Source organism: Triticum dicoccoides, chromosome 4A (assembly GCF_002162155.2).
Source record: "Triticum dicoccoides isolate Atlit2015 ecotype Zavitan chromosome 4A, WEW_v2.0, whole genome shotgun sequence".
Classification (NCBI taxonomy): domain Eukaryota; kingdom Viridiplantae; phylum Streptophyta; class Magnoliopsida; order Poales; family Poaceae; genus Triticum; species Triticum dicoccoides.
In genome coordinates, this window is record NC_041386.1 from 689,663,102 (window position 1) to 689,673,464 (window position 10,363).

The 10,363-nt window shown below is 47.0% G+C and overlaps 2 protein-coding genes across 4 annotated transcripts in view; one reads left to right on the top strand and one right to left on the bottom strand.

Moving 5' to 3' along the window:
* The window catches only part of LOC119284104 (succinate dehydrogenase subunit 5, mitochondrial-like), a 4,421-nt gene extending 815 nt beyond the window's left edge, over nucleotides 1-3,606 (top strand). The window contains exons 3-5 of the mRNA XM_037563373.1: nucleotides 1,137-1,460; nucleotides 1,567-1,752; nucleotides 3,221-3,606. Coding sequence (XP_037419270.1) covers nucleotides 1,137-1,460; nucleotides 1,567-1,752; nucleotides 3,221-3,277 — 567 coding nt within the window. The 3' untranslated portion in view covers nucleotides 3,278-3,606. The remainder of the gene's footprint in view (nucleotides 1-1,136; nucleotides 1,461-1,566; nucleotides 1,753-3,220) is intronic.
* Nucleotides 3,607-4,659: 1,053 nt separating this feature from the next.
* LOC119287940 (granule-bound starch synthase 1, chloroplastic/amyloplastic) lies at nucleotides 4,660-8,535 on the bottom strand. 3 transcript variants are annotated; one of them, XM_037567554.1, is made up of 12 exons: nucleotides 8,421-8,535; nucleotides 7,424-7,782; nucleotides 7,247-7,327; nucleotides 7,057-7,155; nucleotides 6,793-6,946; nucleotides 6,552-6,652; nucleotides 6,099-6,452; nucleotides 5,835-6,014; nucleotides 5,561-5,752; nucleotides 5,394-5,480; nucleotides 5,178-5,306; nucleotides 4,660-5,057 (listed from the first exon to the last, which is right to left on the bottom strand). In XM_037567554.1, the coding sequence occupies exons 2-12, from the start codon at nucleotides 7,742-7,744 to the stop codon at nucleotides 4,941-4,943; spliced, it is 1,815 nt and encodes a 604-aa protein (XP_037423451.1). In that variant the 5' UTR covers nucleotides 7,745-7,782; nucleotides 8,421-8,535; the 3' UTR covers nucleotides 4,660-4,940. The 3 variants fall into 3 exon arrangements, with proteins under 3 accessions (XP_037423451.1, XP_037423452.1, XP_037423453.1); XM_037567555.1 differs by having other exon boundaries at nucleotides 7,424-7,766; nucleotides 8,421-8,532; XM_037567556.1 differs by having other exon boundaries at nucleotides 7,424-7,787; nucleotides 8,421-8,504.
* Between the last annotated feature and the right edge of the window lie 1,828 nt (nucleotides 8,536-10,363).

Genomic DNA, 10,363 nt, shown 5'->3' on the forward strand with positions numbered 1-10,363 from the left:
TAGATTGGATCTTGGTCCCCTCTGTGAACGGCTGTGCAGAGTAAAATTTGCGTGATTGATTTTGCACTATGAGGTTTCTAGGGTCAGTTAGTATGGCACGAACTGTGTTTATCTCCAGTGTTTTCTCAGATTGATTTCCCTAATCCCTGCCAAGAACAAACGCAATTGACACCACACACTGGATGCATGTTGAACTCTGCAGACTGCACAGTTATGCGTTGATGGGAGGAGTTGGTGATACTGTCAAGCGTGTGACTTTGTTGTCGAGCTCATCTGCTCATACAACATGTGAATCTAGAAATAAGAGTGTGAATCCCGTTGATTCTGCAGGATAGATGAGCATTTTCGTAAGGAAGTGTACCAGTAGTTTGAGGAGAGTTTGTGATAAACACTTGCGAATTCATGAATAACTAAGTAACTTTCATGCTGAAAAAACACTTCCTGCTGTAGATTATTAATCTTATTATCCATTACATTGTTTATTAAGCGTCCCGCTTCAGACGCTTAAGCCTAGATATTTGCCCGCTTTAGGTCGCTTTACCGCTTTATAAACCATTTACCGCTTTATAAACCATGATCCATGAGTATATTATGACTCCATATACGGCAACCAGATGTCACAAGAACACCTTGAGACTGCTATTCGCTAAGTACCTGTTTCTGTTGTTATTCATTTTTCTATCACAAGCTGTTAAATGTCTTGTTTTTGGTGAATTTGGGAGATCTGTATCCATTGTCCTCAACTGAGCCATTGCATTAGTTCTTATTTGAGGTTAAAAGCCTTATTGTACCAAGACCCATGTGTGAACCATTTGAGTGCCAATGGCAGCGGCTCCGTGAAGATAAGATATTTTGAGGACTTCATAGTAGTAGCTCATTTATTTTGAGATCTTGCATTTTTTTTATCTTCATCACATCTGATCATTTAAGAAGGTTGTGTAGTAATGGCAATTGAACTTTGATCAGTGTGGTTATCAGAGTTGCACAGTATTCAGATGCTACTAGTTCAGTTCGTATCAAAATGCAGAGAGAATTATCAGTCTTCATTTTGCTGCAACCCTAATATTATACCTTAGTTCAAACTTCATACATTTCCATGCCTTTTTTTTCTCTCTGTGCTCATTGTTGATTAACATTTTCATGTTGTATACTCAGATGGCAACAATGCTTTCTCATGGAACTCCAGGCGTATGTTCAGTTCAAATGAGAAACATCTGCCTGCAATATCTGACCCGAAAATTGAGACTGCATTTAAGGATTTGATGGCTGCTAGCTGGAATGAGCTTCCAGGTTCTCTTGTTGAGGAAGCAAAGAAAGCAGTATCTATGGCTACTGATGATAAGGCTGGTCAAGAAGCTTTGGAAAATGTATTTCGTGCAGCTGAAGCATGTGAAGAGTTTAGTGGAGTTTTAGTTACCCTAAGAATGGCTCTTGATGATCTTTGTGGTCTAACGGGCGAGGTTAGTACTTAATCACCTCTCTCCCCTTGTTTATGTATTGCTCTTTGCAGAACTGGGGCTCATTTTTCTGCTTCTGCTTACGCGTTACCAACCCTAACTCCTGCAGAATGTGGGCCCCTTGCCTGGTTACTTAGAAGAAGCTGTAAAATCCGCCTATAGCCGATACATGGCATATCTGGAATCTTTTGGTCCTGAAGAGCATTATCTACGGAAAAAGGTGGAGAGCGAGTTGGGGACAAAAATGATTCACCTGAAAATGAGATGCAGTGGCATAGGGTCTGAGTGGGGAAAGGTATGTTTCTATTGAAAGTTACTGGTCCTGGAATATAGTTTTCTTATACTAGTCTCTATTGTAGAACCTCATGTTTGATACATCTTTTGTGTGGGTGCTTTGCAAGTTTGCATGCACTATCATGGGTCGTTGATTCTTCTTGTAATGCCGTTTGCTATAATGTTAGTCTATTGCTTTTTGTGCAAGGTGTTTCTATGTATGCGACATTCTCACATTATTTTTTGGATGAATTTGTTCCTTCAATTTCTGTTATCACATTTCTTTACTTATGTGTCAATATTACTCCCTCTGTCCCATAATATAAGAGTGTTTTTTACACTAGTTTAGTGTAAAAACGCTCTTATATTATGGGATGGGGCCACGGGGGGAGCATCATTTTAACCCGTTCTCTGTCCAAGGGGCAAAGTATCGAATATCCCAGGCCAGTCACTTGTTATTGGTTTAGGTTGTATATGAGGGAGTTGTATTGGTGATATAGACCAGAAAAGACAGCCGTAACTTATAATTGCTATGAACACTTAAACCTTGTCTAATAACCCCATATATTCAAGTATGATCATGGTCTTGTTCACCTTTATTTTATTCGTAGAACATAACTAGCTGTGTGTTTTCTTTACCTTTTTTACCAAGTGTTATGCACTTACGCTAACTGTACTAGCTATACACCATAGAAAACTTGCTTGGCAAATGCTCCTTGTCTTGTTTGTAACTACAGACAGATAACCCTGATTACGTGTCGCATCCTAATGACTAATAACACTTTCTCGCTTTCCTCTTGTTAATGAGTTAACCAAAATAAGCGTCCATTTTGTTACCACCAGGGTATGTCTGAGGTTCCATTTTTTTTCTCAGGCTACTAAACAGTTTGGAATTAGTCTACATGTCGAATAGGCAAGATAGGTTGATTTATATTAGTTCAGACTAGTTTGTAGTACTCAAATTGTTAACTAGTTTCTCTTTCCCGCAACTCTCACCTGAAATTCAGAAACACAACCATTTTATGGTTAATTCCTGGCCAGGTGTTTTCTAGCGTTCCCCCATATTCTCCCCTGTACCCAGTTACCTCTAGAAACTGGGCAGTACTGGCAGCTCAGCAAGAACCATAAGAGTATGGCTGTTCAAACTTGCCCGCTTATTATGGGGTAAAGGCTCTTCTCCAGTGTTGCAGTTTTCTTCTCACAAATCGAGTGTTCGTCACGCCATCATGAGTCGTTATTGCAACCGGGAGATGCTCAAACAATTGCTTCTTGAATTTTTTTTTTGTCTCATTAAAATGTTTCCCGATGAAAGTGGATGAGATCCTGCACAAGCATATAAGCATATGTGGATTAATGTCTTCATGCCGGTGTTCCTGCTCAGTTTCATAGCATGTGTGGATTATGTTGTATTCATCTGATTTCCTGGTCTCAAGTTAGTAGACATCGCTGCTTGATTCAGTATATTCATGACGTAATTGTTGTTCCTGCAGATCACCCTGATTGGCACCTCAGGGATCTCAGGGTCCTATGTTGAGATGAGGGCATGATGGAACTCTCTCGTATCAGAACCGTGGCGTAACACTGGTGGTCTGACGGGAAGCTGCGTATCAATATCAGAACCAGGTGTTCCGTTTCCTTTTATCTTTCCTCTGTAGCTACCATGCCAATAACAAGGCGATCGTCAGAACATATGTGCACTCACTTAAAGTAGCTCTTTGCGCTCCAGATTTTCCTGCTGTAATAAGAACATGGCCGTTGATTTTGTTTTGCTGCTCAAACCATGATGGATGGTCACTCTTTATTGGGCTTTCCCGGTCTGTTTCGCATGTTGAGAAACAATATACTTGAATAGGATCTGTCTGTTTTGTGCATTGTCCATCTGCGTCTCGGTCACTTGAATTTGTATTTGTCTCAATCGATTCTGAAAGCAACTTCGGTTTGCCGCCTTTCAGAAATCAGCTAAGAATTATCACACTGTTTTCTTTATATAGGGTTAATTAGATAAATGCCACTCCAATTATGGTGATTCATAAAAATGCCACAGCAATTTCCAAACTTTGAAAAATGCCACTGCAATTTTTGCAAACTTTGAAAAACGCCACTGTAGACTTCGAAAAATGCCACTAGAAATGTCATTTTTTTTAAGTTTGGAAATTGCGGTGGCATTTCTCGGAATCGCCAAATTTGGAGTGGCATTTATCAAATTAACCCCTTATTTTTATTGTGTCGACACCGTTTTCATGGAATGAGGTTGCACTTGATTATGTACTGAAACGCTGGTGAAAGCAGAAGCGATATATGCATCATCGCAGCAAGCTGTTTTGACAATCTCCCGGGCCTCTCACCTCCTCCCACCTTTTCTATTGGTATCATCCGCCCATGGTGAGAGGTGACGGCTGTGCCTTTGCTGTCCCTATCCTGATCATGAGCTTTGATCGCCCCCCCTTGCGTCGTCTTGTTGCGTCGCATTGATCTTGGCGGTCATTGCACCGCCATTTTGAAACTTACACCTAGGTATTCCTCCATTGCAAAATGAAACTTACACCTAGGTATTCCTCCATTGCAAAATGGCGAGCTTTATGGTGGCGATTCCACCGCAGGCGGCAAGCAATTCTGACCCATCAAAAGTCTGCGGTCTACGCCACTTTACTGGATCCTTTTGGAAGGGGGTTAGGGGAAAGCTTTTGTTGGAAAATCAAACTGGGTCAATTTGCCCAAATTAGCAATTTGCAAAATTCATTTCTGAAAATTCACCTTGAACACCTCTATTCTTGAGACCTAAGGTGCCACATCCGCGACCCAAAAATGTTAGGTTATGCCCCGATGAACCCTGATCCTTTCACTCTTTTAAAACCAAAAAAAAAAAAAAAACTGATCCTTTCACCTTTGGAACCCCACAAAATAACTCGATTGGAATCAAACACAAAGAGAAGCAATAGCAAAAATACATAACAAATCCTTTGCTTATTTGCAATATACCACACCAAATTGAAATACACACTTTGTCACAAGCACAACCCCTAACTTCTTACCTTTTTTTTTTGGTTTGTAAAGAGGCAAGCGGCACAACAAAAGTTAAAATACTTATTAGTCTATATATTACATATATATCGGCCCTTCTTCACTACAACAAGCGGCTATCTCCCCATACTAGAACCCTGCAGACTGGATGGATGCTCCATGCACCCGAACTTCCTTTTCTTTCTCTCTTCAGGGAGCGGCGACGTTCTCCATGGCGAGCGGCGCAATCTCCTCGCCGATGACCCCCGGCTCGCTCCCCTCGACACCCAGTTCCAAAAGCACGTCCTCCCAGTTCTTGGCAGGCCCCTGCAGCATGGCACAAACCACCATTAATGGATGCATCGAACACGAGCTAGCACCATTGTGTAGTCTTAACTCTTAGTTGTGCTGGAAAATGCATTCTAAACCGGACCAGAGACGACTTACCTTCCAGGAGAGATCCTGTATCATGCAGTTCTTGACCATCCCATGGTACGCAGGCGTGCCGACGACCTTGACGGCGCGCTTCAGGGTGGTCACCACCTTCTTCACGTCGGCCGGTTCCACCACATTACACTGGCCACCAAGAAGAAAAAGGATGATCTGCCTGAGCTCCCAGGATGAACAAAATGAAGAATTTACACAAGGGGTCGATGAGCCTACGTCGACGCTGAGGCGGCCCATGTGGAACCCGGTCTTGCCCTCCACGATAGTGTCGACGAGCCCGCCGGTGGACGCGCACGCGCACGGCTGTAAATTTGGAAGAAACTTCGGTCATGGCCATGGATGCGCAGGAGACAAGGAATTGGCAGGAAGGAGGAGGCGTTTACCGTTCCGTAGCGCATCCCCTGGAGCTGGATGAGGCCACAGGGCTCGAAACGGCTGGTGACGGCGAGCACGTCGGCGCCAGCCATCATCTGGTGAGCCAGCGGCGCGTTGAACCTGACCACGGCCCTCACCTTGTTCGGGAACTTCTCCTCCACGCTCTTGAGCAGCCGCTCAAACTTCTTCTTCCCGGTGCCCTGCAATGCATTCCATCATTCCTTAGGTCTGCTTGATCGAAGTTTCAGCAACGGCGGCCGGGTTGCGGGGTCGATGACCTACCAGGAGAACGATCTGGACGTCCTCCTCCTTCAAGATCTCCGGGATGGCGGCGATCATCACGTCGGGGCCCTTCTGCTCCTCCAGCCTGCCGATGAACGCCACCAGGGGCACCTTCCGGTCCACCGGCAGCCCCACCTCGGCCTGCAGCGCCTCCTTGTTCAGCGCCTTCCCCTCCAACGCCTGTCACTTTGCCTCGTTCGTCAGAACCCACACAGAACCAGCGATCACCGGAAGAAATCTTTGTGCGGGTGGGCGGGTGCTCACGGTGGTGACGTCGTAGTTGACGGCGAGGAACTTGTCCTTGGTGGGGTCCCACTCGCTGACGTCCATGCCGTTGACGATGCCGGTGATGCCCGTGAGGCGCATGATGTTGTCGAGCTCGCAGCCCCTGGCTTCGCCGGAGATGAGCTCCTCAGCGTAGTAGGGGCTCACCGTCAGCACCTTGTCGGCCTGCAGGATCCCGGCCTTCATCCAGTTGATCTTGCGCCCCTCCACCGGCTTGTCGTAGCCGTCGATGAAGTCGAAGGACGACTTGAACCTGTCGGGCAGGTTGAGCTGCGCGAAGTCGTCGAAGGAGAAGCGGCCCTGGTACGAGATGTTGTGGATGCAGAACGCCACCTATCCATGAAATGGAGTTGCAATGTAAAATCCAGGCCAGAATGAACCGCAAAAGAATTGATATGCGGAGAGAATATGAAGTTTCAGAAGTTGCAAAACCTTGGCCGTCATATAGATGCCATTGGACTGGTAGTTGCTCTTGAGGTAGCAGGCCAGAAGGCCCGTGTGCCAGTCGTTGCACACGAACACCACGTCCTCCCCTGCGCGGCGCGGCACGGGCCGGCGGCACCCAGATACAAGAAAAAAATGGTGATCATCCAGTGCTCTCAAGAAGATATATCAAGTTCTTCAGAGTTGAGATTACACTCTAGCTTGAACTAGGAGGTGTGCTTGATCTTACCGTAGGGTCCAGAAAAGTATGGGTTGTTGTTGAGGTCCAGGATCCTGGGTGCTTCCAGCGCTGCCTGGCAGAGCAGGCTGAAGCGTAGCTGGTTGTCCTCGTAGTCGGTGCCGGCGTCGGGCCCGTAGATCTTCTCCTTGGTCTTGCCCCGGACCTGGAAATTGCAACCAGCAGAAACAAGGGTTCACTGAAATCAATCACCATGCATCTTATTCTTGCCCCGGATGAAGAGCTAGCTTGATCGATCGACGACAATTCGGTCACCTTCTCCAGGAAGCACGGGTGGTCGACGAACACGCGGTCCACCCCGCGCTTGTAGCAGTGGAAGTACCTCACCCTCTCGTACTCGTCCGCGACCTTGATCTGCGAAATCCAGTCGGTGAGTAGTAGAGCCTTGCAGAAATGTGCAGGAGCATGTGAATTGTGATCGTTCATGTGACGGATATATGTATACCTCGGAGACGACGCTGGTGTCCCAGGCGTCCTTGTACTGGTCGTAGCGCGGGGAGATGACCATGACCCGGTGACCGTTGGCCTGCACAGACACACCACCAGTTGTAACTTGTAATGGCAGGCATGGCTGGCTGCAAGAAGAAACATTATAAGAAGACAGTGGTGCTAGCTAGCTTACGGCCATGGCTGGGGGGAGGCCTCCGAGGACGTCGCCGAGGCCGCCGGTCTTGCTCCAGGGCGCCATCTCGGCGCCGACGAACACGAGGTTCATGCCGCCGCTGCCCGTGGCGCGCACCACCATGGAGAGGCACCGCCGGCTCCCGCGGTGCGCTTTCCGGCTTTGCTTCGGGGCGGCGCTCGCTCCGATAGTCCTCATGACGAGGGCCGCATCCGCCGGGTTCCGGGGCCTCACGCCCTGGAAACCTGCACGCCGGAACCTGTCGGTGATGCCGAGGACGGTGCCGGAGGTGGCGAGCTGGGACGTGACCAGAGCCGCCATCGCGCGCACAGGGTGTGGCTACCTGCAGCGAGAGACGACTGCACTGATTGTGATTGTCAGTGAGTAGTGAAGTGAATAAAATTTTCCAGTCAAGTTTTGTTGATTGTACATTTCGTCTGAAATCCCAAACATAAATTACGAATTTGTATGAGTAGTATCAAATCGCGTGCACAGGGTGTGAGTGAGAGACCATTTTTTTAGGGCCGAGATCATTTTTTCTTCTTCTAGCGTGCAGTTGAATTCCACACCAGAAAAAAAGAAAGAAAGGCAAAACCTTGGTGCGTACGCACTGGTATGTGTGACTTGACTTGTTTGATCCAACTCCGCTAGAAAACAGAAATGTTCATGGATTACATTCGCTGCTATGTCAAGTCTTAAAAACTAATCCTAAACCTTGGATCCGTTGGATCTGCTCCTCAAATCTAAGATGGTTGGGAGAGAAATCCATGCATCCTACACGATTAAAATAAATCTACAAGATCCTAAACTCAGACGCACGAAAAGTTAAAAAAAATACCGAAAAGAAGAGACACTGGATCTGATAACAGGGCGGCGTTTGGATGGATCTAGTACTGGAACAAGCGGCCTTGATTTCCAGACAGAACTAAATCGATCCATGCATGCGTGGATCGGCCGGCGGCCGGGAATTGGGCCTGGGGAGGGGATACGTGCGTACCTGGTCCGATCTCTTCTTCTTCCTGGACGGACGGGCGGACGGCGTGCGCACTCACAGTCGCCGGGCACTGGCGAGTGAGTGTCCTTGTTGTTGTTGTTCTTCTTCACTGGGAGAGGCTCCTGGTTGTACTCTGTGGGGCGGGCGAGAGTGACTGGACGGACCAAAACGAACGGTGCGTGGCTGCGGGGGGTGGGGTTATTTGTACTCGCTCGCTCAGTCCTCCCGTGGCTGGATCCCCAATACCCGCTCCGCTCCTCGTGCATGCATGCATGCATGCGGCCGGACACCTGACGCCTAGACGGGACGCGCGCGGCTGCATTGCATGGCCCCTGTGATGAAAGGCGACGTACGTTGAGTGGAGTGCGAGTGAACCACCTTCTCCGCTCGTTCGTTTGTTTGTTTATTTGTTTCTGCGTGCGTGCCGAGTGGAGTGGAGTGGAGTGGCTGGCACACCGGGGGCGGAACCATGTCGGCTCGCCGGCGCGCTTTCCAGCGCCGTGGTGCCTGGCCAGGCCAATGCGCCTTTGCGTGCGCCTTCGGTTCTCGGCGCCGCTCCGTGCACGCATCTTCTTGTCGTGCCCGCGCCCGCCCGGTGGTGTCCTCGTGTGCTCCCTCGCTTTCGCCGGGGCGTACGTGGCAATGGTGTTGCATGGTGCGGGCTTGCTTCCTCAGCAGCACGACGACGCACACGGCCGGGCGTGTCACCTTTCGCTTCTTCTTTTTCTCTTTTGCTTCATTGACGGCTCTAGCATGAACAGCTAGCACGTACGTGCTGCCAAACTGGCGCGTGAGGGAGGCACGTAAAAATAAAAACATTAGACACGTACGTGCCCTGGCTTTTGTCGGATCGGGGAAACGTAAATGCGGTGGTTTACGTGACGGTGAGCTGGTGCCGGTTGGTGGTCAACTGCATGCGTCGGTGCGTGCATGTGTCACGGTGAGGTGGTGAGCCTCTTGGAGAGTCTCTAGAAGCCCAGTGCTACATATACGACTATTTAATTTCGTCCCACGTCACAAAACAATATATAGGGCGTGGCTATATCCCGGTCGCCTGAAAATAGTATTAGGGTCAGTCAAATTTTTTTTGAGCGCACACACTGCACGCTAGCTGTATATACCCAAAGTACTAGTGTTACATGGTAGTATAGTATAGCTAGCGAGTTCAATGTATACGTGTCTATTTTTTTCTTTGTAAGTGCACGCATGTGGCTGTGTGCCGGTGTAGTGTGCGCGCGCACAAGTGTATGCATGTGCTCGCGTGAGTGCTCATGTGTTGTGTATGCGTGTGTGCATGCGTAGGGTATGCATGCCCATGCGTGAGAAATGAAAAATGCGACGCCACTAATATACGTAGTCATTCGGCATATTGCATTGCGTGCTCATGGAATGAATTAGTGGCATTGGTATCATCATTCTAGAAGAAAATAATTTAGACAAATCGTGATAAAGTTTGCACACAATTTAGACAGAAATTGTGCTTTTTATAATATGCAAGAATAAGCATATAAAAGTTGAGTTTTTCCAATAAAAGGAGATTTTCTAAGAAGGAATGAATTAGTGGCATTGGTATTTTCCTTAAAGAAGAAATAAAATGAAATAAAAAACTAAAACACAATCAAAATACTGAAGTTTTCTAAGCAAAAATGAATTAGTGGCATTCGTGTTACCCTTCCAGAAGAAAAAAAAGAAAAAATAATACAGAATGACAAAATTTACACAGAAATTGCGCTTTTCCATAATATACAAGAATAAGTGTGTACTAGCATAATTTTCGAAATGAAATTTCCAAATGAGGCATACATTAGTATCGTTGGTATTACCCTTAAAGAAGAAATAAAATTAAAAATTAAAAATGAAGAAAAGTTTGCGCACAATTTGTACTGAAATTGCATAATTTTATGACTGCAAAAATGGGTGTATAATACTTATGTGTATATTAACAC

Excerpts from the sequence above, each read along its gene's own strand:
- LOC119287940 (XM_037567554.1), bottom strand. The coding sequence starts at position 7,744 with ATGGCGGCTCTGGTCACGTCCCAGCTCGCCACCTCCGGCACCGTCCTC. Across the intron at positions 6,653-6,792 it reads ATACTTTTCTGGACCCTACG|GGGAGGACGTGGTGTTCGTG; the intron begins GTAAGATCAAGC and ends CGCGCCGCGCAG. Across the intron at positions 6,453-6,551 it reads GCATCTATATGACGGCCAAG|GTGGCGTTCTGCATCCACAA; the intron begins GTTTTGCAACTT and ends TTTCATGGATAG.